Source organism: Nicotiana tomentosiformis, chromosome 1 (genome assembly GCF_000390325.3).
Source record: "Nicotiana tomentosiformis chromosome 1, ASM39032v3, whole genome shotgun sequence".
Lineage (NCBI taxonomy): Eukaryota > Viridiplantae > Streptophyta > Magnoliopsida > Solanales > Solanaceae > Nicotiana > Nicotiana tomentosiformis.
The window spans coordinates 39,417,437-39,442,429 of NC_090812.1; the positions used below are offsets into that span (position 1 = coordinate 39,417,437).

General features: G+C 36.2%; 2 protein-coding genes and 1 long non-coding RNA gene across 8 annotated transcripts; 2 read left to right on the forward strand and 1 right to left on the reverse strand.

Annotated features, from left to right (window-relative positions):
* Positions 1–2,066: 2,066 nt before the first annotated feature.
* LOC104091763 (uncharacterized) lies at positions 2,067–5,514 on the forward strand. 4 transcript variants are annotated; one of them, XM_009597169.4, is made up of 3 exons: positions 2,067–2,509; positions 2,618–2,737; positions 2,897–5,514. In XM_009597169.4, the coding sequence occupies exon 3, from the start codon at positions 3,092–3,094 to the stop codon at positions 5,288–5,290; it is 2,199 nt and encodes a 732-aa protein (XP_009595464.1). In that variant the 5' UTR covers positions 2,067–2,509; positions 2,618–2,737; positions 2,897–3,091; the 3' UTR covers positions 5,291–5,514. The 4 variants fall into 4 exon arrangements, with proteins under 4 accessions (XP_009595464.1, XP_009595461.1, XP_009595465.1 ...); XM_009597166.4 differs by having other exon boundaries at positions 2,900–5,514; XM_009597170.4 differs by having other exon boundaries at positions 2,673–2,737.
* A 3,657-nt stretch (positions 5,515–9,171) lies between these two features.
* Positions 9,172–12,481, forward strand: LOC104091762 (uncharacterized). The gene is made up of 2 exons (XR_685258.4): positions 9,172–9,484; positions 12,171–12,481. It is a non-coding gene; the product is annotated as an uncharacterized lncRNA (long non-coding RNA).
* A 1,118-nt stretch (positions 12,482–13,599) lies between these two features.
* LOC104091761 (flowering locus K homology domain-like) lies at positions 13,600–24,492 on the reverse strand. Of its 3 annotated transcripts, none has more exons than XM_009597163.4 (7): positions 24,314–24,490; positions 21,702–22,118; positions 19,745–19,997; positions 16,009–16,157; positions 15,599–15,928; positions 14,169–14,363; positions 13,600–13,971 (listed from the first exon to the last, which is right to left on the reverse strand). In XM_009597163.4, exons 2-7 carry the CDS (start codon positions 22,107–22,109, stop codon positions 13,795–13,797), a joined length of 1,512 nt encoding a protein of 503 aa, XP_009595458.1. In that variant the 5' UTR covers positions 22,110–22,118; positions 24,314–24,490; the 3' UTR covers positions 13,600–13,794. The 3 variants fall into 3 exon arrangements, with proteins under 3 accessions (XP_009595458.1, XP_009595459.1, XP_009595460.1); XM_009597164.4 differs by lacking the exon at positions 24,314–24,490 and adding an exon at positions 24,188–24,298; XM_009597165.4 differs by lacking the exon at positions 13,600–13,971 and having other exon boundaries at positions 14,279–15,480; positions 24,314–24,492.
* Positions 24,493–24,993: the final 501 nt, after the last annotated feature.

Consider the following 24,993-nt stretch of genomic DNA (forward strand, 5'->3'; position numbering starts at 1 on the left):
AAATTCATCTTTCGCCATTTCAAGCCAAATTCCTCTACAGACCTCCAAATAATTTTTCGGACATGCTCCTAAGTCCATAATCACCATACAGAGCTATTGACATCGTCAAAATTCCATTCTGGAGTCGTCTTCGCACAGTTCCGACTACGGTAAAAATCCTAAGACTTCCGTCTTGGGGACCAAGTGTTCCAAATCACTCAGAAACATCCGATAACTGAATTAAACCACGCACGCAAGTCAATACACATAATAAGAAGCTGCTCAGGGCCTTATGCCACCAGACGGGGCTTAAATTCTTAAAACGACAAGTCGGGTTGTTACATTTAATCAAATTTATTACTTATTAGAATTGAGTAAGAAGTCCTTATAATTAGGACTTTAATATTTAGGTTTTTCAAATTAATTTAAAATTTGACTATTAAAACTTTCCTTATTTGAGTTAGGTAAAAACTCTTAATACTTAGGAATTTAATATCGATTAAGATTTTACTTATATATAAATATAAATTCTTTCCTTATTTAAATTTTTTTTTGTAAGAATTATTACTTAAGTTTTTTAATATCTTCCAAAACAATACGACTTAAATGACTGTAGAAGTCGTTATCCAAGTTTTGAGAAAATAATTTTTTGAATGGGATACAAAAATGTGTGTGCCTGTCAAAAATAATTTAAAAAATAAATATTATAATAATTATTCTATTTTCTTAAACAACATAGTAGATGGCTTTAAGAATTTCAAATATGTTGTGAATTTCTAAAAATTATTACAACTCCGTTATTTTGGCCATATCTTTTTAATTAAGCAAGAAAATAATAAAGTTCTAGCTAATTTTTTTTTTATTGATTTGACCCAAAAATAAAAATACACAATTAAGATAGATAGTTATTTGCATATAAAAAAATAATAAATAATACACAATTGGTATTTTATTATTTTAGCTAAACCATTTTTATGCTAATGTGTTGGAATTCGGTTTAAATTTTTTAAATAAATTTGATCCGAAAATAAAATAAAATATACAATTGGATCAAATAGCCATTAAATCTAAAAAAGAAATTAAAAATACAAAACTAGATAAAATATGTTGTATATTAGATGAATTAAGAATAAATACATAATTATATTGTAATAAATAAATAATTATATTAACAATTGAAAAATATTACATCAGCAATTTGATTTTTTAATTTTTTTCACTTTCACGCGCCTAAAGGAGAGTGTATGTATCCACACTCTTTATCACATTACCATTCCGGAGTAACAATCAAATAGCCAACTTCGAGGGTAACTAAGACTATACTTTATTTAGGTGTGTAACGATTTCGTGCAAAGTTTAGAAATTTTTTTTTAACATAAGCACCATATTTTTGGCTCATAGATTGACATGGTTCTTTTAGAATCTACTAACGTTAATTAATTTCATTACAATCTTAGATTCTTACTTCCATAAAAGAAAATATTCGGATGCATGGTTGTGTGCTTGGACAAAAAAAAAAGTTCCCTCCAAAATAAAGAAATAGTAGATTAATCAAAATGTAGTGGTTGAATAATACATTTTGTAATAGTAATTTAGTCTTTTTTAATATGTTTGAAATAATTCATATAATATATCTCCTTGATCATAAAAATAGAAAAAATGTGTTTTGGTCTTGAGAGTTTCTTCGTTCGTTGAAGTTAGCTAATTAGGATCAACAACTTGTACAAACTTAAGCTTTTGTTAATTTTAATTTTATAACTCAAACTCAAATTCAAATATAATATTTATATAATTTTCTAAAATTTTATATTCATCGAGATAGATAAATATCCAAAAACTAGTTTTTTGGAAAAGTCTAGACTCACTAATCTAGATAAGCGTACCTAAAAACTAGTGCAGACAAAGATAAAGTCCTTATTTCAACAGACAAAAGTTTAAAATATTTTAAACCCAATGGATTATGTCCCTTTTTGAAGATGTAGGGACAAAAACAAGAAAATAGGGAAAATAGAAAAAGAGAAAAAGGGGTAGTATGGTAAGTACGAAACGGGAAAGGAGAAAAGGGGTGCCCCATTATGACCTAAATACCCATCGTTCTCAAGGTAAGCCCATAAGGCTGTAATACCCAACACAACCCTCGCAACCCTCAAATCCCTTTTGCCCCTCATTCCCTCTATTTCTCCAGCCTCCTTCCATTCCCTTCCTTGCCCTTACTCCTCTTTTCCGATTTTCCCCTTTCTCTCCTTCTCTCTCAGCCTACCCCTTTTACCCGCCATATTCAAATATTTCTCAGACCCTTTTCTTGGATTTCAATTTGGAACCCTATTTCGATCCTTTTTTTTCTCATTTGGATCAATTTTGGTGAAATCTGAGATGGGTTCTGATGGGTTTTGTGTTTTCTTGGTGTTTTGATTGAAAAAGCTGGAATCTTTGAGTTTTAGTTCACTTGGGTTTTAGGGCTGCTCGACAAAGTCTCGATCTTGATTTCAAAGAGCTAGTCTTTTGACTTTTGGCTCTCTCTTAATTGATGGTGAGTTTGGTTTTTATTGGGTTCCTGCTACTAGTTTGGTTTGTGGTTTTTGATGTTGTGATAAATAGATTGTTGGGACTATCTCTTTTACTCTATTGTTTGTTTTAGGGATTTGTACAGCTCAATTATATTGAGCCTTGTTGGTTTTAATTCATTCTTGTAGCTGAAAGGAGCTGCTATTTCACGGAGTTTGATCAGTGCTTTGGACTAATATAGTGCTGGGAGCAGGTCAGATTGTATTCCTTTAACTTTTGGTTTTTATTTGTCCTATCTTTTTTTATTTTTCTGGTTTTGAATTCTGATAATAGGTTTAGGTAACTGTGTTTACTTCTCCCTGCATACTCTCTGGTTCAATTAGCTAAATCATGAATCATTTACACTTTGAAGCAGGCCTTGGTGAAATCAGCTGAAGTAAAAATTAGTGATATTTGTTAGTCGTGAGTTGATACTTCATCAAGTGAGAGAAGAGTTTATCTTTTCTTGGTACATTTGCAAAGATTGGTGTCCCCATATTTCTCAGATTGGTAGAACAGGTGACAGAACAGCCTATTGATTGAAGTGTAGGTACTTTTGCAAAGATAAATGGCGAACCATGAGTTGATCCTTGGCCAAAATCACAATTTAGGTGTTGGTGATCAGAACCAGCAAATAGTGTTTGACCATTCTCATGATATGGGTATAAGCCAGAACCATGGATTGGAACTAGCAGAGAACCATAACGATGAGCACGAGATGGGTATAGGGCAGAGCCAAGATCATGACGGGAACCACGAGCATGAGTATGAGAACGAGAATGGTTTACCAATGGAGCGGAAGCCTGAGCATGAAAACCAGGAGTTGCCTGATGAAAACAATGAGTTAGATATTTCTGAACAAGATGAGTTAGGCATCGAGGAAAACCAAGAGCTTGGTGATAACATGGAATTAGCTGTGGTTGAGAGCCATGATATGGGAGTTGAACAACCTGAACATGTATTTGAAGTCCATGATGGCCAGATGGTTCTTGCTTCGTCAGGCCCTGTCATTCAGGCCCGAACTATTTCAGCAACACCTGATTATGAGCTACATGTGGGACAAGAATTCCCTGATGTCAAAAGCTGCCGAAGGGCTTTACGTGACACAGCCATTGCTCTTCACTTCGAGATTCAGACCATAAAATCTGATAAAACTCGTTTTACTGCTAAGTGTGCCAGTGAGGGCTGCCCTTGGCGCATTCATGCTGCCAAACTTCCAGGTGTACCCACATTCACTATCAGAACAATTCATGACAACCATACATGTGGAGGAATCGCGCATCTCGGCCATCAGCAAGCCTCAGTTCAGTGGGTGGCCAACTCTGTGGAGCAACGGCTCCGGGAAAACCCAAATTGCAAGCCAAAAGAGATCCTTGAAGAAATTCACCGGACTCATGGAATCACCCTGTCGTACAAACAAGCTTGGCGTGGAAAGGAACGAATAATGGCTGCTATGCGCGGTTCCTTTGAAGAAGGTTATCGCCTTCTTCCTCAGTACTGTGAACAAGTTAAAAGGACCAATCCAGGGAGTATAGCATCAGTTTACGCAAATCCTGCTGATAATTGCTTTCAGCGGCTTTTTATATCATTTCAGGCTTCTATTTTTGGTTTTCTAAATGCTTGTCGCCCTCTTCTTGGGCTTGATCGGACGTTCTTGAAAAGTAAATATCTTGGTACTTTACTTTTAGCTACTGGCTTTGATGGAGATGGCGGCCTTTTTCCGCTAGCATTTGGTGTTGTTGATGAGGAAAATGATGATAACTGGATGTGGTTTCTCTCTGAACTTCATACCTTGCTAGAGGTCAATACTGAAAACATGCCAAGACTTACCATATTGTCTGACAGGCAGAAGGGCATTGTAGATGGTGTTGAAGCAAATTTTCCCACTGCTTTCCATGGTTTTTGCATGCGTCATTTGAGTGAAAGCTTCCGTAAGGAATTCAACAATACAATGCTTGTTAACCTGTTGTGGGAGGCCGCACATGCTCTTACAGTAATTGAGTTCGAAGCAAAAATTCTCGAGATTGAGGAAATATCACAGGATGCTGCGTATTGGATTCGGCGGATTCCTCCACGATTGTGGGCCACAGCTTATTTTGAGGGCACAAGGTTTGGTCATTTGACTGCTAACATAGTGGAACAATTGAATAATTGGATTCTAGAGGCCTCTGGACTTCCAATAATTCAGATGATGGAATGCATCAGGAGGCAGCTTATGACTTGGTTCAATGAACGAAGAGAGACCAGTATGCAGTGGACGTCAATCCTGGTGCCTACAGCAGAGATGCGAGTTGCAGATGCTCTTGAGCGTGCCCGGACTTATCAGGTTCTTCGTGCTAATGAAGCTGAGTTTGAAGTGATATCTCATGAGGGTACCAATATTGTTGATATTCGGAATCGTTGCTGCCTTTGTCGGGGCTGGCAACTCTATGGTTTGCCCTGTGCACATGCTGTGGCAGCACTACTTTCTTGCCGGCAAAATGTCCACCGGTTTACTGAGAGTTGCTTTACTGTTGCAACGTATCGGAAGACATATTCCCAAACTATACATCCTATTCCAGATAAATCATTATGGAAGGAGTTGTCAGAGGGAGATCCAAATGCTGAGGAGCTTGTTATAAACCCACCTAAGTCACTTCGTCCTCCTGGCAGGCCAAGGAAGAAGAGAGTTAGAGCAGAAGACCGTGGTAGGGTGAAGCGGGTTGTGCATTGTAGCCGCTGCAATCAGACTGGCCACTTCAGAACGACATGTGCAGCTCCAATTTGAGTTGTCTCTGCAGACAATGAAATCTGTGTGATACCCTCTTCCCGTGCAGAATTTATCTTATGTTCTGTCGAAGGATATTTCTAGTTAGCTTCTCAGTCCATAGTGATAACTTTTCATCTACTAGTCTAGTAAGCTTTTCCTTTTTGGATTTGTCTTAATAATACATTGCAACAAAGGATAAGTTTGGTATTATAACAATGATAACAAGAAAATTGGTTTTCTTAGGTTGTGGATGCCACATGCAATTTACAGTCTTTGCATGCCCTCCTGTCTCCTCTCAATTGGCTGTTAACCCGGTATTTTATTACTAAAAAGATGCCAAGTGCAGGTGCAGCAGTTCCTTCTTTTGCTGTGCTCCAAACGGTCGTTTGGTTAATCCTGAGGTCTAGTATCAAAAGTAGAAGTTTACATTTTTGTTGTTGGTTATAATGTTGTGTATGCACACGTAGACAAGCATTGTGGTCAATGCTTATCATGCCTTGTATAGGATTTCAATGAAGCTAAGGTTCGGTTCATTGAGTTGATTATATTTAACTTTAATTTTTGGTTTTTGGGTCAGTGAAACTACCTATGAACCACCACATTGTTGCTGGTTCAGTATATTTGTAGGGTTTCGGCTATGGCTGGTTGACCGGTTAGAGTCGATGACATTGCCTTGCCCCAGTATTGCTGTTTTCTTCTAGTTGGTTGTCTATTTTCTTTGGCTTTGTCATTCTTTTTCCTTTTTTTTTATTGGTTAACCTGTGTTTCAGATTGACAAATTTGAAATGGCTCTGATTTACCAATCTCTGTTCATGCTGTTTTCTTGTTAGGAAATGAAACATGTGTCATCTGTACTTAGATGATTATCTTTTTTAGGGTTTCATATTGATTGGGAAGGATGCTTGGATTGACGATGTGTAGCATTACATGAAATTTAAGATATCTTTACTTGGTTGTCATCCACAGTGTGGTCCAACCTGGATTCTGGACTAGGGTTCAGGTTGCCAGTTTTATGCCGCACCTAAGAGTGTGGTATAGTTGACAATGAAATGAAAATGACAACAGGAGACCAAGGTTCAAATTTCAGCGAGATAAAAAACACTGTCTAAGCCTTGATAGGTAAAGCTCTTCGATACCTGTGCTAGTGGAAGGTAACAAGTGTCCGGTAAATTAGTTTGAGGTATACGTTTAAGATCACAGTTGTAAAACAAAAAAAGTTACAAGTTTGACGGTGAGCAGAATGGCAGCCTCCACTGTCAACTGAGCAAAGTTGTAACTAAAAGCAAACATTCGGGTTATAAAATTCTCAATTTATTTTTCGTTTCTCAAAATACTGGACTTTTCTTTCGTGGTTGTCCCAAATAACAGAAATAATTGTTATTGAACTGTATATGTAAAATAATTCTGGAGAAGATAAAATAACATATAAATAGAAATATAAACGAAACAGAATTTAATCCGAGCTCATTGAATTCACAGTGTTTCTTTAAGGAATTTAATCCCCTCCTAGTACTCAAGGTTGTGGATTATTTTCTCCCAGGATAGAACGAATTACACACTGGTGTAGCGATACTTCAAACACTAGTGTTTCAGCGAACACAAAGATCGGTAGCAAATCACACTTACTGTTGCTTTGTTTGTAGTTAAAACAATGCAGAAGATAGGAGGAGAAGTCAGAAATTCGTATGGAAAATCTGAGAGAATGGACTGGTATTTATAGTCAATGTTGAGCTCAAACTTAAGAGGTGCAACTCTTCAAATTCGAAGAGGTGCCAACTGTTTCTTCAAATCTGAAGAGGTGCAAATTGTTCTTCAAATCCGAAGAGGTGCAAACTGTTTTGTAAATGTCTTTTGCAAAAAGCGAAGGGCATATACTATTACGTTTGGATTTAATATTAATATTCCGTTTACAAAAAATCGGATATTTAATAACAACTCTGTTAATATTTACTATTAACAAATATATTTGGGCCAAAAACCGAAGCCGTAGCCGAGGGACGACGGCGGCGGCGCGAGGCTTGCCTTCTTCTTAACTCTTTAAGAGTTAGAAGAACCGCAATTGTATATATACCCATCAAAATCTTTTTCTCTTCCAATATGGGACAATATCCCTTTGTCAAGGAGGGAAACTCAAATATTTTCAATTTCACTCCATTTCCCATTCACCCTCTTTTAAGTTACATTTAAGCTTAAAAACTCAATAATTTTAAGCTACATTTAAGCTTAAAAATCCAATAATAATTTCTCTATTTGTATAGAATGTTGTACCTTTTACATTTGATCTTGTATAAAGTGAAATTTTCTGCCTTTTTCTTCTTATTATTATTAAAAATGGACATTGTTGCTTCTTTTTCTTTCGCTCTAGTATATTTTTGTATATGTAAGTTTTCCTCTCAATTTTACCTTTGGTATCATGTTTGATGTTTTCGAGCAGTTAATCCTGCTGACGCTGATTTGAAAGTTTTTTAAAAATGCAAAAATAAATAAATAAATAAATAAATTAGTAGAAACTAAAGCTTACTATTGAAGGCTGTAGCAATAAAAAAGTTAACATAAAGGGGATTTTACCCCGGAAAATGGCCCTTGAATTATTTGAAATAACTCAAAAATGCCTTCTGTTTGTTTTAGGTACCAAAAATATCCTTGCCGTCTATATTTTGGACCACAAATGCCCTTAAACCGTTAGTCTTGCCATTGAAGGAGACATGTCAGTCCAACTGGGTAAGATTTGCTTACATTATCAAAGCAAAACTTCAGATAGCCTGAAGTTTGGCCTGACTTGCAAAGGCAATCACGCAAATTTCAGTTCATAGTGCAATGGCAAACTTCAATTCAATAAAACTACAACATGTTTTGGCTGAAATTTTTGTTTTGTAATTGTTGAACTTCAACATTCTAGGAGGTGAAGTTTTGTTTTGTAATTGCTGAACTTCAGCATTCTAGGAGCTGAAGTTTTGTTTTGTAATTGCTGAACTTCAACATTTTAGGAGCTGAAGTTTTGTTTTGTATTTGCTGAACTTCAGCATTCTAGGAGCTGAAGTTTTTGTTTTATATTTGCTAAACTTCAACAGTCTTAGAGCTGAAGTTGTGTTCTGCCTTTTTTTGAAGTTAGATGGCTTTAAAATATAACTTAAGCTAAATTGTGCTGAAGTTTTAACTGATTTTTTGATAATGTTCTGAAGTTATTTTTCCTATCTTTTATTTTTCAGTTCTGCAGCCCTTTTCTGTCGTTTTTCCTGCAGATCATATCATAAAGCAAGGGGTAAGCTAATTCCAAGAGATCGCGAGGGCAGCTATTGTGTATAATAAATTTCACATGCATGTGCCATTTTTGTGGAGGTAACTTGGAAGAGAGGACATGTAGTAGTCAGTTGTTGTTGTATGTTTAAGAAGGATGGACCAGGGAAAGACACAAATCACACCTACTTTAACCAGCTTGTGGAGTTTTATTTACTAGTCCTTCAACATAGAATATGGTAGTTGATAAGATTTAATAAAACTTTACAGATCCAATCAATAATACTTATACAAAGTCTCATGTGTTTGAGAGAGAAAAGAAGAAGAGGAAAAGAAGAGGAGGAAGTAAGGAGCGCATACGTCAGGAGTAAGAAGAGGAGTCAAGTTGTCAAAATTAAGGTATAGGTTAAAGAATTTTTAAAATATGGATATAGGTTAAATGAGGACGACCAAATAAGGCGCCCGTGTAATTTTTACCATATTTTATGTAGCTTCTTATTATGTAAACTTCATTTTGAAACATTTAAATATTTATATTTGAATTGAGACTGAAAAAAGAAGTGTCGTCTTTGTATTCTGTCCTCCATTAATTTTTAAAATTAAAACCAAGGATATAGTAATTACGTGACTATTATATTAGTGACAAAAGGTGTTGAGGTAGCAAGTATTCCAAGGTACGCAAAAGCGAGAAAAAAATATTACACAATAGGAATATGTTACAAATAAAATATAATATTTATTAATATTTTTTTCTTATGCAACCAATCAAGTATTTAATATGATATTAGTAAAAGAATTTGAGAGTCTTTTAGAATTGGGATTAAAGAGTTTTTTACGACTAGAGAGAGAGAAGGAGAAGAGAATATCGGAAGAAGGATGATACACCGGAAATGGAGTTTGCTAACAGGCCCCGCTGCAATTCTCGGCGGTATCGTCGGTACTATCGTCGTCGCCAATTTTATCTTCGTCCAAAATGTATGCTCAGCTCTCTCCATATTTTAAATTTTTTTTCCCTCTCCTGTTTGTTCTAGTTTTTCTTTGTGAGGCCATTTCTGGATTTTTGTATGTCGTGTCATCCTTGCCACTGGCCATGCTAATCTTATCTCTGTTATTCGGAATGTTTGTTGAAGCTGTTTCATTTCTTTTAGATCGGGACTGGATTAGGGTTTCTCGATAGAGTCGATTTGATAATCCCTAAATTGAATAATTTGCATCTCAACCCAAGGGAAAAGGTAAATTTTGCTTTGAGCGAATTTCACATAAAACTGTAATCTCACAACTATTGTAATAGATCCGAGAACTTCAAACCCCCCCATTTCCCCAAGAAAAGAAAAGGGCTTGGGTGTGTTAAACTTTACTTTGAGGGAAGCACCCATATCCAATATATGTAACTTAACCACACAAAGGTGTGGAGGTGAACCTCATTTATTGTTCATTGTGTGCCAAGTCTACAGATAAGCTGAACTGCTGGCAGAGCCCTAAAAACTCTTCAACCTGTAAAAGAAAATTTACAGGGGGATGGCTTTTTCGTCTGGTTAATAGCTTGTCTTCGGTGTGGAGAAAACAGTGGTATCAGGGAAGGTGAATGGATTTAGAATTTATTTTAATTCATTGACTGGGATTGAGGCTATAAATAAACTACTGAAATTATCTAGCTTTGCTCTGCATTTGGTTCCAACTCCACGAATGAGAGGGAGTGGGTAAAGGAGAGAGACAATCATAGTCGTATATTCCTAATAATATACTTTTGCTTCCACTTGCTTTATACAAGTGTAAGGGAAGTGAACGACATATGCATTTTTCTATACATTCTATTTCAAAGGGGCTGAAAGACCTGCCCAACCCCTTCAATTTTACTCCTTATGAAATAATGGTCCTATTTTACTTTTCTGTCTCTTTCTGAATCCCTTCACGTCAACTAAATCTGTTGTTGTTGAATTCAGATTGGGTTTGAGCTGGTTTGAGTATTTCAGCTCATATCTGTTAAATGTGCCTTGGTGTGGCCCTTCCCTAGACCCCGCGCATAGCGGGAGCTTAGTGCACCGGGCTGCCTTTTTTTATCTGTTAAATGAGCAGAATTGGGAGCTTAATTAATCGTAGGTCATGTAAATGTAGATAACATTTCTTGTTATGGATGTATGATGTGTCTCACCTTATTTTCAGTACAAGTACCATGCTGTCTTACTTGATTAGGCCTATGTATAATAATGAGATAGGAGAAAAGTTATTAAAAGAGATGCCCAATCGCAATTGCTGGACCAAGTAAATATTTGCTCATCTGTGAATAGAAGGCCATAGGATAAAAGGAGGAAGTCTTAAGAAGAAGAAGAAGGTAAAGTTTTAGTAGGTTTATGAGAAAATTTCCATTTTTTTGTTTATAGATGTTTTCTTCTGATCGCGCGTAAGTTTGGAATACCCAAGAAGAAGAAGCTAAAGTTTTAGTAGGATTATAAGAAAATTTCCTTCTTTTTTTTTTATTTTTATAGATGTGCATTTTCTTCTGATCACGCGTAAGTTTGGAATACCCAAGAAGAAGAAGAAGAAGCTAAAGTTTTAGTAGGATTATGAGAAAATTTCTTTTTTTTTTGTTTATAGATGTGCATTTTCTTCTGATCTCGCGTAAGTTTGGAATACCCTCTCCCCTTCTCTATAACTCTCTTGCTGCTCGCCTCTCTCTCTCTCCCAAAAACTACCCCCACACAAAACCCAAAATCATTTTCTTTTGCTGTTCAATCTTGAGCTACACCTGACCCTGCTGGACTATCTTCTGCTGCTACTTTTTCGTTGTTTCTGAAACATTCTACTAGTCTTCCTATTTCTTGTTACTGGCTTACTGCAACTCTTTTGTCCTTTGCTACTGTTTAATCAACAGTCAACATCTTGATAGCCCACCTATATGTGATCATCCGTTGTCATTATTAAAAGAAAAATGATAGTCAGTTGCTCAGTTCACCTATTTCTTTCTGCAAAATCTTGCAATTACTGTTAATTTTCAGTCCTGTGAGACCGTGGAATAGTACTGCTGTGTCCGAGATGTAAGGCAAAAGTCACCCATGGGTTAAATGTAGGGTTTATCTCATTAATCCAGTGTCTACTTTTATTCTACTAAAATGGAAACTTTGTCAATAACATAAAAACAAAAAAAGGGAAATGCAGCAAGCAAGGCAGTCTGCGAGTTGTAAGAACTTGGATACTGGTCTCTGTTAAAGCTGCAGCGTAAAGGTACATACACTGATGTAGCCTGTAGGTGTGCTTCTGAAAAGGTGTAAAGGAACTTGTCATGGAGCAAGTATATATTTAGGAGATGAAAAAATGGAGGTGACTACCCACCTTCTCTCCCTCCCCTTGGGGTGGTGGGGAGAGGAGGTGCGTGATGGAACGAAATTGAAGGTGGCAATTTTTTGTTTCATTGTTATTGACTCTATAAGCTATTGGCAAACTCCTCTCAGTTAAAAACTTAATATCTCATGGTCAAAAGATAATATATAACATACTGTGCTTTCTTTTGCTGCAAATTGTCTAATTTCTTTCCTTATTTGGTTGGTAATAAGTTGTCTAATGCGCTTTCTGCTTTCTGATTGCTATATATTATTACAAAGGTGGAGTTAATATTTGGCCGCCTTCTTAGTTTGATATGTTTTATTCAAATGTTAACTTGCAGGACCCGTTCCTTAAGCCCGATCGGAAGCAGGAGAAGGCACCTTCAAACAAGTGAGAAATGCGTGTGATTTTCTCTGGTTTGGGGTTTTCTGTTGGTTTGATTTGTCACTACATTACGGCCCAATAAACTCAAATTTTGAGCATTAGCTTGAATGTAGGTTTTCTTTTGTTGGCTTTCTTTCTGTACTCTTTCTCTTCACAGAATATGAAAGTATGCTCCAAACAAGAGTCCTAGGTTGGGAACTGGTCATCTCCTGTTTCGTGACGCTTTATTCAGGTTATGAATAGAATAAAATGTGGAGATGCGACAAATTTGATATTGTGCAGAAAGTAAGACAGGTGCTGTTGCATTATAGGTTGGCAAAAGACGAGCTTGTTTATTATCAAATTTACCTTTATCGTAATACTTATTTTTTATTTTTGGGGGCAGTTTTTTGATGGGTTTGCTTTTATGTTTGTGTGCGCGCGCTTATGTTGATGCAATGGGGTCAACATGAATGAAGAATATGGCCATGGAGGGTTTTGCCTTCTGCTATCTCTGTCTAAGGGCTTGGTCCAGCCAAATTAGCAAGCAGAGTGAAAGGCTTCATTATTCCATATCTGTGACAGCTGTGGGATCAGCAAAAATAGAATATAATGGGCCAAGTAGACATGTGCTTCCTTGATATTATTCTCTCTTTGGGGGAGATAAGTGTCAAACTCTACTTCCAAAAAAAAAAAAACAGAAAAAAAAAGGAAAAATAGATGAGGGAACAGAGATTTGAACTCTAAAACCTGGTATAGGTCATGACTTGCCGAGTTTGGATTTGAGACGTATTTGAAAATATTCACCAAGAGTTAAAAGGTAGATTTTAGGTGTATTATTTGGTTTTTAATGGTAATATTTTACAGTTATTATCCAAAAAAAAAAAAAAAAAATTAATGCCAATCGCCATATACTGTTGGATTCAATTGAAAGTTTATGAGATGTTATTATATTACATCCGATGTAGCCTTAAATCGCTAGAGAACTATAGCCAATTTGTTCAATCAGAACATAATATGATATTAATGTAAAAGAGCTTTCTTTGTTATTTCATCAACAATATGGATGGCTGCTTCAAATTTTAAAGAAAAACATAAGTCCCTAAAGCAGAGTTCATTAGTTTTAGCCTCCACCTCATTACTTGTTCTCTCTTCTTCTGTTAACCCAGCCCAATGCCCCAAGGGAGAAGGTACTTCTGTAAGGACGACTTTTATACAATCCCAACTATTTGTGTTCACGCAGCTGCAATACTAGTTGCAACAGAGCAAACCGCCAAACATCCTCAAACACCATGTAGAGTCATAATATTTTTACATCCTTGAGCGCTGTGGCAGCTAACCGAGCAAATATGAAATTATTCAGTGTTAAAGATCATATTAGTCGTGGAAAGACTAGGAAGGTGAGATAAGAGACAAATCAGGAGAAAAATGAAATAGACATTTGGTAGGTACATCGTTGGAACGACCCTAATGCATAAAATACTCTCTACCTATAGGAGTTTTCCATGTCACTAGGCCTAAATGAAGGTACAACAGTACAACGCACTCTGATGAAAGGATTATTAGTTTTGTTCACCAAATGAAATGCATAAGGGTCCAGCTCAATAGCCATAGTTGGTACCATACACTGAACCATAGCCTCCTGATTGACCTGGAACGCCTGGATTTGTAGGGGCAGATGAATACATAGAAGTAGGAGGAGCTCCATAGGAGTTGTAGCCTTGGTCAGCTGGTGGAGCTGTCTGTGCCTGAGGCGCCCCTGCATCTGCCATGAAATTCTACGACACACAAATGAAGAATAAACAAATACATTTCAAGATAGGATATGAGAAGCACGGATATTGGCTAAACCAAAAGTCAAATGGAAAAAGAAAAGACGGCACTTTGCACCCACTCAACAGAAACTCATATGCATATGCACATACCAGCAGAAAAAAGAGCTTAAATCTTATGACAAGTGAAGCAAGAATTTTACCTGTACCAATTGTTGTGCTGTTTGGACTTGAGAAGCAGTTCCACTGATCTCAACAGTCATCTCCCCAGGAACTCCCCTTGTTTCCTGTATGGTAACAGTAGCACCACTAACCCGCCGGATGTAGCTTATGCTCGCACCATTTGTTCCAATCACAGCATCAGCATAGGACAATGGGATCTGCATATGCTGTGTAATCTGCAAAACTATGCCCTCAGAACAAGCAAAAACTCGCACATGAATATCTTTCTTTTTCTCATTTTGTTTACTAGCACTTCATCGTGACCATATTAGGTTTGCTTAGGATGTCTTGCATATAAATTGCCAATATTTTTGCAATCTAAAAATATTTCTGAAGTTCAATCCTTAATTCTCAGCTAAGTATCCAATTTGATAAAGTATCAGTGTAAGGCCAAGGATATATGCTATTTGTGCATAATGCAGTGATTCAGATTGGCACCAACTGAAAACAACAATGCCATTACAAGCCTAAGACATCTCTAAAAATGCTAAAAGAAAACCATGATATATCAGGAAATCAAGTTTGTTTAACCAACGAAGTACCAACTGAGGTCACAAAAGAAGCTCGGAGAAACAAGAAATCAAACGATACAAAAGCAGGCAAAAAAGAAGCCTAAAAGATCAAGTAACTGATTGAGCAGTCTTTGCGGGGAAAAAATGGACGAAAACAATGATTAAGATTGGAAGCAACACGTCACTAAATGAGTGAAAATTATTGGAAGCGACACAAGTTACAAAATGAGTCCTAAAATATATTCTCCCTGTATCACATCATAGTAACACCTATTACTATTTCGGAAGTCAAAATTTTCTTCAACTACAATTTTCTCAAAAAAAATCAAAATATTTTAACTATAGAATATTGTGATTTATAAGTACATTAACAAAATCTCTAATCAAGCAAATTTTCTTTTTACAAAATTAAGAAATGTATGTCCAAAGTCACACAGAAAATTAGATAGGTTGAACCTCTAACTCCAAAAAACCTGGCAGGGAGTACTTCTCAAGTAAAGCTAGGAGTTGTCCGACTAGCTTAGTTAACAGAACTGCCTGGGAATAAAATTCTACAAAAGCTACCCTACCATTTATGCATTTCTTGCTTAGCTAAATAACCTGCACTATAGTGCATCAAGGTATCACCCACTACAATTTGATACCTGTTACTGAAGTGCATATAGGGTGTGTAGCAATTTCCCCTTTTTTGGTAATTCCCACCTGTCTTTTAGTGAATGACTGCCAGCCTTTTGGTTTCTTTCAACAGAATGGTGGGAAAGATGGGCATGTAGAGTTGAAGCTGTAGTTAATTTCAAAACTAATGAACTGTTCTCCTCATGTAAACCAACAATAAGAAGCTTAACACACCCATTTCTCTTTAACTACTGACTCAGTTTGCTTAGAGTAACAGAACATACCTGAGTAATCAGAGACGGTGCAGTTGTGTTGTTGGATGATGAATGCATTGACATAGGAGTTTCTCTTCCATATGCAGAAATTCCCTGATGAGGTTGTTTCTCCAGTGGGGGTGGCATGTCAACTGGAGCATAATAACTATCATGTTGCCTCGATGGTGGTATGTCAGCTGGAGGGTAATAACTATCATGTTGCCTTGATGGTGGTGGCATGAAATGAGGATTAGATCCATATCCCGGACCTCCAGCAGCGCTTGAGGGGAAAGCTTGGGGAGGAGGACCCCAAGACTGTGGAGGTGGCATGTGTTCCACTGGTCGATTTGGCATTTGCATCTAAACAATAAATAAGTTCATTATCCATCAAAAGATGCTAAGATACAGTCCTAAAAATTTCTAATTGAAATGAGGCTTACTTGCATCTCAAATACTGGGATTATGCTGCGATCAACCAAAAATTTCCTCAAGTGATTAGCAATTAACTCAACTGCCTTGTGTACACTTGCAGGCTCCCCTACTACTTCAACTATCCTATCATCTTGAAGTGCAAAAACAGGAAGATCCTCTGCAATGATATGCAGCATCACAAGAAGGAAGTAAGACCACATGAACTAGTGATTAAGTTGCAGTTAAGAACACAAAATTGAACCAAACAGTCCCAAAGAATAGTTCATGATGAACGTAGAGAGGCTATAGTACCAATTAAGGACCTCGCAATCTCCAAATCCAACCGAACAATTTAACCACAGGAATTACCTTACCTAACTCCTCTAGTATTAAGTTAGACATACAAAAGTATACACAACCGGAATATGACTTTCCACATTCTAGTTTATTTTATGTTTTAGCTTTCCACTAATCTGTTATTTCATGTTTAAACTTGACTCCAATATGAGAAAAGTTTTAGTTTAATCTCAGGTTTAAGATTTCCAAAGAAGGATGAGACCAAATTCAATTGGAAAAAGTTCAAGTCTTGAAAAAACGTCTAAGCTTGGCGAATTTTAATTCAGTGTGCTCAAGCCTACGCATACAAACAGTACACATACCTAGAGTACAAAAAGATTAGATGCCTCCTTGAGCTAGGAGGATCACCACGTGCTCTTGAGCCAAAGTGTGGAACAACGTAGTCCTACACGCAACGAGATGTAAGAGGTCCTGACTATAAATCCAATATTAGACCAAAATGACCAGAGAACAAAACCACATCCTTGGCATCAAATTCATTCAGTGAGGCTTCACTAATGTTTTCATACTTAATGTTTGCTTTCACTTGTTCATTCAGGTATATTTTGATAAATAAGAACAAAAATAATACTCCCTCCATCCTATTTATGTGACTCTTTTCATTTTAGTCAGTACCAAAAAGAATGACACCTCTTTGGAAATAATTTTTATCACAGAATCCCCATTTTACCCTTAATGACATGATTTTATAGACACAAATATCTCATGGCATGTTTGAAACCACAAGTTTCAGAAGTCTTTTTTTCTTTTGTAAATTCCATAACCATCAAGCCCCTTCACGTAAAATGGGAGGGAGGGAATAATTGAAATCTTTTAAGAAAATGCATTTTATTCGGTGACTCTTACAGCTTCTCAACGGTATTTGATGATCTGCATTTGGATCCCATCGACCCTCTCAAACTAACTCTTCTTTGATAAGGCACTTACCGTGTCATCAACTCCATAAGCTTTTCCAAGCAAAATACTCTTTCCTGGAAGGAATTACATCCCCTGTATTGTTTTGAGTCAGAGAATTACAACCCTGTAGCTCATTTGCAACTACTCATAAAGAGGGCTAGGTCTTCTGTAATGACTAGACACATGGAGACCATAAAAAGTCTAATTTAGGCATATTGCGCTTGTTAAAATTTATGATCTTAATTTATCCTTTAGTTAAGATAACTCATTATTTTCTTTTTCCCCATCTTTTTATTAGATTTCTATGTCAATGTGAGTGAGCTGGGACCTAGAGAGTCTAGTTTTAGTTAACCCCTACTATGCATTAAAAGAACATTATTTAGTATTTAAATGAAATGGGCCTGAATAAAGATAAATGGGTATAAAAGATTTATATAGTTAACCCCAACTAGTTTAGATCGAGGCTCAATTAGTAATACTAAATTTTAATTTTGACCTAGAAAATTTCCTGAACTTCTGCCCTTGGTTTGCCACTTACTACAAGATTTACAGCATCTGGATTACATTGTACAATGACAGCATATATCTGGAACATGTTTATCTCCGTTTTGGACTCAGCTGGGTTATGCCAGGAAGTGTCAAGGATGCATCTGGAGCACTTGGAAAGTTGGCAGCATCATCAGAAAAAACTGGAGGATGATACCTACTTGCATATTTTGGTGTGTTCGGGCCGAAAGAAACAGATGTTTTGATGAAATATCAACTCCAAATCAGTCCCTGAAAGCTGAATTCTTAAGTTTATATAGCTGGAGCAACTTATTCCCTGTAAATTCTCCTGACACCTTTTCGGATTTTGGTAACTCCCTATCCCTAGCATAGGCCTCACTGTATGGAGTAACAAAATCTCTTTTTCACCTAGTACTAGTATCTTTTGTAATAGCTCCACGATTTGCATCTTTTGATGCCATTAATGACGATGTTTACTTCATCAAAAAAGATTTACCACATCTGGATACCACAATTATATTTACATGAGAACAAGTTTTATTAACCTGATTCAATTCATACAAAACAAACTACGACGTATTAAACGTGCTATTATTACTAGAATGAAAAGGATAAGATCCGATACAAATTCATTAAAAGGCATGGCCAAAAGTCTTCTATTACCCTTTAGATCTCTTCTTTAGTTGTTGGAAAGATTTACAGGCTTCAAACTCTTGCTATTATTCTTTTGAGTAAATACTTCAAACTCTTATTATTTTTATTCTTACATGATTACCACTTAAATTCCTTATTCTATTTTTTTTTATAAGGTAAATTGTATTAATCAAAAGGGAGAAAAGACTCCCGTATACAAGTGGTATACCAAAAAGTAGAGAATTTACATCAGAACATGATTCTCTACAAAAGACGCCCAATCTTTCTACACAAGTAGGGGCTATATGGGTGCACCAAAAAGCGATCAAAGATAAAAGACTATTCTTAAGATGTGAAAAAGGAGACTCAATCCCCTCAAAAACTCTCCTATTTCTCTCTCCCCAAACTGTCCACATGAGAGCTAACGGGGCGAACTTCCACGCCTTTTGCTTGCTTCTTCTACGGAAACCGGCCCAGCTATATAGCATTTCCTTTACAGTGTTTGGCATCACCCATTAAACACCAAAAAGATTCAGGATTGCCCTCCACAAACCCGAGGACACAAGGCAATGCAACAGAAGATTATCAACTTCTTCCCCTGAGCTTTTACACATGTAGCACCAACTAACACGTGTAATTCCTCTCTTTCGCAGATTTTCCGCTGTCACTCCCCTCGCTGCTAGCCATGCAAAAAAGCACACCTTCGTGGGCGCCTTAGGAATCCAGATCGAGGAGTATGAAAAAGTAGCCTCCTCTCTCACCAACATATTCTGGTAAAAGGACTTTACGGTGAACAAACCATCGCCACGCAACCCCCATCTCCAAGAATTGCAAGATGGATAGGGCCTGTCTTGCCCGTATAGCAGTGCCAATAAATTTTGGAGCTCCGCAATCTCCCAATCTTGCGTGTTCTACTATACTAAAGTAACTTCCTCTCCACAAAGAAACACACTCACCATGCATAGTTTTCAAGGAAACATTGCAGGGAGCCAGGGAGTACTAGCCAAGGCTCAGATGATCTATTGAAATGACTAACTCAATACAAGACCCTGAAACGTTGATGTTAATTATTCTGAGTTGAAACTTTGCCTGCATTAAAAGCTAACCTTTTTCCTGAACAAGAAACTCAAGAAAATCGCCCCCTCCTTGACACTTTAAAACAAGCTAGAAGGCACTAGTAATTTCATGCATTTATTCAAATAGAGCCAAGGGTACAAACCAAGACCACATAGATAAGATAGTTGATTGCACAAAGAGTTCAAGAACAAAAGAACTCAAAGGCAAAATGGATGTCCCTAAAACACGGACGAGAATGCTAACATCTTGTTCCTTGGTTGAATAACAGAGATATCCAAAAGCAAAGGAAAGAACCTGTTCCAAGAACTCTAACAATACACTGGGATGCTTCTTGAATGGTCTTGACAGTTGTCCCTTGTTTTCCAATTAGACTTCCAGCCTGTGCTGCTTGCACCAGCAGCTTTGTCGAGACCTTTCCAGGTATACCTGGAGGAGGATGAGAAGAATCACTCTCCAGCCCATCAACAACACGTTTATGAACCCTCAGAAGACCATCTATAGCAGGTGGAAGAGAGGCATCGGGATCCTCCTTGGCAGATACCATTACCTATCCGCATAGCAGCAATTCATTACAATAAATTATAACTTAATTGTACTTAACAAAAAATATGTTATAACTTAACTGCAGCGATACAAGTTTCGAATCATGAACTAGAAGAATGTGTGCTCTCTTCCATTAGCAAAATATATACATCTACATAAAGTATTTTGTCTTTCATTAGTACAGACTAAAATACTATAGGGAAAGTGTGTTCGCTTTCATTAGTACGAACCATACTCTAAGAATTGTGTTATTGTAAAAGACAGATATTTTAGAATGTTGGTTAATAAAATACTCCTGTGCCAAATCATCTGCCTTACATCTACGTTGGGTTGTTCCAGATTGTCTCCCTCTTCCAATAATAGAAACTTTTTCTCTACTATTCTAGACACCTGTGATTACTATTACAAAAATGCACTTCCATCTTATTCTAAACATTGAAATTACCAAAAAGTCAATGTAGTCTCTACTTTTGGACCTTTAAATTTAAAAATAATAAAGCTGTTATTCTTATTACAAAAATGAATTTTCATATTATTATAAAATTTGAAAGTTATCAAAAGTTAACGTTGTCTCTACTTTTGGACCCACTTTAATTTAAAGAATAGTAAGGCTTCAACTCTTAAATGAAATTCATGTCCCAACTAAATGCGAAGCCAAAACTGGGACGGAGAGAGTAATCACAAAGCTCGTGCCAGAATATTGTGGCTCGCCTTCTTACATAGTAAGGAATTCTCTTTACTCAAATTAAATATATACCATCTGCATTCAAACGTTTTACCATATGTTCCATTTCTTAACAATTCAAATTAGAATGTCAAGGTTACTGTTAGTGTTAGAGATAGAGTGTTAAGAGAGTAATGTTATGCTAGATATCGTCCCACATTGGCAAATATCTTATGTGCCTAGTGTTTAAACTTTAAAAACCTATTGCCCTGCCTTGATCAAATCATCAAGCAATCTATATATCCTAACCGAAATGAAGCAATCAATATATCACCTCTATCGAATTCTTAAAGGGTATCAGATTCGCATTCTCACATGATATCAAAGTCTCTATGATCATTGTAGAAGTTCAAGGAACTTCCACCTAATAATGAAGGGCCACACACTGCCTGCCTGCTACAAATTTTTCCCTTACATTCTTTCCGGTGAATGCTCCAATGGCACTTTTGCTGACTTTCTTGAACAGACATTATAAGCTTCTTGTTTCACTTGCCATCAATTACCAGATGTCCGCATTTCTCTTAAACCCAATAGCAGTCACCCAACTCTACTTATAAAAGCGCAGCAGTTTTAAAAACTTTGACCAACTACACAAGCAGTTTTAATGAGTAGTTAAGACAGGTCCATAACGACCAACAGTTAATTTCACCCGATAAGTATCATACCTAGACAACCACAAGAAAGGAAGAGATGAGATGGGGAAAGAGACAAATAACAGCAAGAGGTCACGATCGAACAACTCAAATCCTTGATGTTTAGGACTTCCCAGCACCCTTTGACTAAGTTCTATATCTGTTTTAAAAGTGTGTGTATATATATATATAAAAAAAAAATTGTTTTTTTTGGGGGGGGGGGGTAACTAATTTTTTTACAGGTAGAAAAGGAAAAACATGGATTAGTAAGCAACGAAACAAAAAGTAATAGAAGAAAACAGGGTGGAGTTTGAGAAGTATCTTGTCTACAGGTAGAAAAGCTGGGACTTACTGCTCTCTCAGAAGTTCCAGGAGGACCATCGAGAATCTTGATACGAGCTTTTGATTCTTCAACTGTTTTTTTGATGTACTCTCCCTTGCGTCCAATAATACTACCTACTTTTTGTGAAGGGACCAGCATGCGGAATACACTTTCCCCTGGCCACCCTGGCCACCTTTCGCCACCACCCGCAGTAGTAGCAACATCTTCTTGTTGTAGTTCTTTTTCCTGTTCCTGTTCCTCTTCTTGTTCTTGTTTTGGTTCCTGCTCCTGCTCCTGTTCTTGCTTCACCTCAAGGAGTGAATGTTCTTCTTTCACCTCAAGGAGTGAGTTCTCTGGTACTCCCTCATTCTCGTGTTGATTAAGGCTTTGATCTAGTTCCTCCGCATTCTCTTCTTTGATAAAATTAAGTTCCTCCATATCTCTTTACTGTGAAATAGAGTTGTCAAGGGGCATGTGCACAGGTATATAAACACAAATATCACTTTAAAAAGTACATTAGATAAACAATCTTTTTTCTTGATAAGTTCATTACTTAACGGTTTTAGTTAGCAACCATTGCTACCCAAAAAAGCCCAGAAAGTTAAAAACTAGGAATTCATTTTAAATAGCAACAACTAAACTATGATTCATTTTCAAAATAGAAGAGAATGTAAGGGGAAAAATGGTTCCTCTTCCAGAAAGCTTTATGCTTAAACTGTAAAAGAAATTTCATAAGGTTCACAGGGTGAGAGCAAATAAGGATCGTCAAGAAAAAAGTTCCTCATGATAATTGGAGTGAGACTTTCTTGTCACAGAAACAAATCAAGTTCCTTACATGCCCCATGTTTAACATGACAAACATTAGAACTATTTGGCACATTAGTAGAGAACACTACAAAAGATCAGATCTAGAAAGAGGAGCTATGGAGTTACAACCAAGTCTATTTTGAACTGTACATCATTCATTAACAGTTGGTCTTTCAAGTATATATAATTCACACTCCATGATCAGAGAATCAATGCATGTCCCTTACTCCCTTTCTTGTCTGCCAGAAAATGAAGCCCATTTTCTCACAGTTTATAGCATACTACTTAATGCAAGTATTACATGGGATCCAGTTGCTCACTTCCAATGAAAATTATTCTCTTTTCTAGACCAAGCTTTAAATAATGAAGAAACAACCAGTGACCCCACTTGTTCCCCCACTTAAAATTCAAAAACAAGATACGCCTCACTCAAAATAGTTTACTCTAGGCACTGTTGACAAATGCATCTTCTTTATTTTTATTTTTAATATTTGATCAATATTCTGCACATGCATCTTAAGACTATATAGTTTGGCATAGACATATCGCAAGCTACAATTTTCTTTGATGGAACTACAACACAAAAGGTAAAAAAGCATTGCATATCAGATCAAGACCACAGCTACCATATTGGCTCTATAAAAGCTCTCTTCTTTTGTACTTCTCCTCATCTATAACTCTTAAACATTATCAGTCTGACATAATCTTATCCAAAAACTTACTAGTCTAACCTAATATGAACTATGAAGAATGAAAAGATTAGTGTTACACAAACTTGCTTTATTTACCAGAAAATTTATATTAACAAAACTAGATGCTGATTCTTTCAAATCCATAGCTCATATCATCATAAACAAAGTCAGTCCAGTAAAATTTTTTGATTCAAGTAGTTTTTTCCACCCAAACATGTCCTGAATGAAAATCTACCACTGTCAAAGATCCTTTTTTTTATAAATAAGGTCTCACATATCACTTCTTCTTGATGAGTTATGTCTAAGGGGATAGTTACTAATCAGTGTTACTCTCATGACTCTTACCTGGTTTAATTTTAGCATATAACTCATAAACCCAATTGACCTCGAAAGTTAAACTATAATGAAATCCCACCATGAATCTAGCATGAAGAGATGGGCACCTTGACCCTACTCAAAGGAGATTAACTAATCATTCTTTCTCTTTACTCCATTCTAGGGTCCGTTTACCAAAGAACTCAAAAACCATACAGACTTGGAGCTAAAAATACAGGAAAACCCCATCAGAAAACTAGTACAAAAAGACAAGACACCATAACCCAGTTTTCGCAATACCAAAAATCAAACTGAGCATAACTGACAATTAGAAAACCATGTTTCACAATGCAATAGTTATTAAAATAAGAAACAATTTCAACATTGACACAAAAAACACAGTCAAGGAGACGAAAGAAGCGAGCTCATGCAGAAATTACCAAAACTAAACCGAGCAAAAGTGAGAACTAGAACACTAAAAGCATAAAACAAACTCTAATTCAAAAAGAGAATTATAATCACTGCAACTTTAACAAATTCATGAAATCCCCCCAAGCATTTAAACAATTACCAAAATCATAACGGAGAATTAGAACATTAACACGGAATGGAAGAGCAATTAAAGAAAGAGATAGAGCAAAAATATCTCAAGAAAATAGTGACCCATCAAAAATTAAGCAACAATCTCTTGAATTGACATACCCCGAATAACTGTAAGAATTGGAGCTAAAAATCAACATACCCGCAAACCCTAGAAACCTAATTGTGAATATGTATACATATATAACAGTGTGATGTAGAGTTTCATAAATTTACTTTATTACTTACATGGGTTTCAGTGAGACAGTACTTTAGAGAGGGAACAACAACTGAACAAGAAGTTGATTTGTTGAAGAATAGAAGACTGCTGTTTGGCTTCGACCAAATTTAGGTTTTGGGTGGGTTATTTTTTTTTCCTCTTGGGTTTTTGGGTAGGTTTATTGTCGTGTTTATGTATTTTGGGTAGGTATGTTTTTATGTATATATCTTTTGTTTGTTTATTTTGTTCGGTAGGAGGAGAATAAATACTCGTTGGTTTTGCCATTGTTTTTGTTATCTTCTCCACAATTCAATTACTGGACTTTCTCGTCTGAAAAATACTCTCAATATAAATTTAACATAGTTAATATTGTAACATTTGGTTTACAACATTATTTTCTCTTTTACTAATATAATCTTTACATAATAGTACTGTATTTGATTTTGGTAAAAAAAACATTTAAAGTTAATATAATATTTAATTTTGATATTAAACTCTTTGTCATGACTAACTAAGATAACATATGTAAAAATTTATATATTATTTTAGGTAAGATAGAGCAATACTTGTATTATAATATTTAAATAAAAATAATGTTAAGTTGTAATCATTGCATATCAAGATCTGCGTTGTCCAACTCATCCCATAACCATTTGTAAACCAAAAAGTGTTAACATTCAAGTTTTGTAAGATCACAGAACAAAAAGTG

What these genes read in the sequence shown, in the direction of transcription:
- LOC104091761 (XM_009597163.4), bottom strand. Translation starts at nt 22,109, where the DNA reads ATGGAGGAACTTAATTTTATCAAAGAAGAGAATGCGGAGGAACTAGAT. An exon ending in CACCGTCTCTGATTACTCAG is followed by an intron (nt 14,364 to 15,598) that starts GTATGTTCTGTT and finishes ATAGTTTTGCAG; the next exon opens with ATTACACAGCATATGCAGAT. An exon ending in CAGCACAACAATTGGTACAG is followed by an intron (nt 13,972 to 14,168) that starts GTAAAATTCTTG and finishes TGTGTGTCGTAG; the next exon opens with AATTTCATGGCAGATGCAGG.
- LOC104091763 (XM_009597169.4), top strand. Translation starts at nt 3,092, where the DNA reads ATGGCGAACCATGAGTTGATCCTTGGCCAAAATCACAATTTAGGTGTT.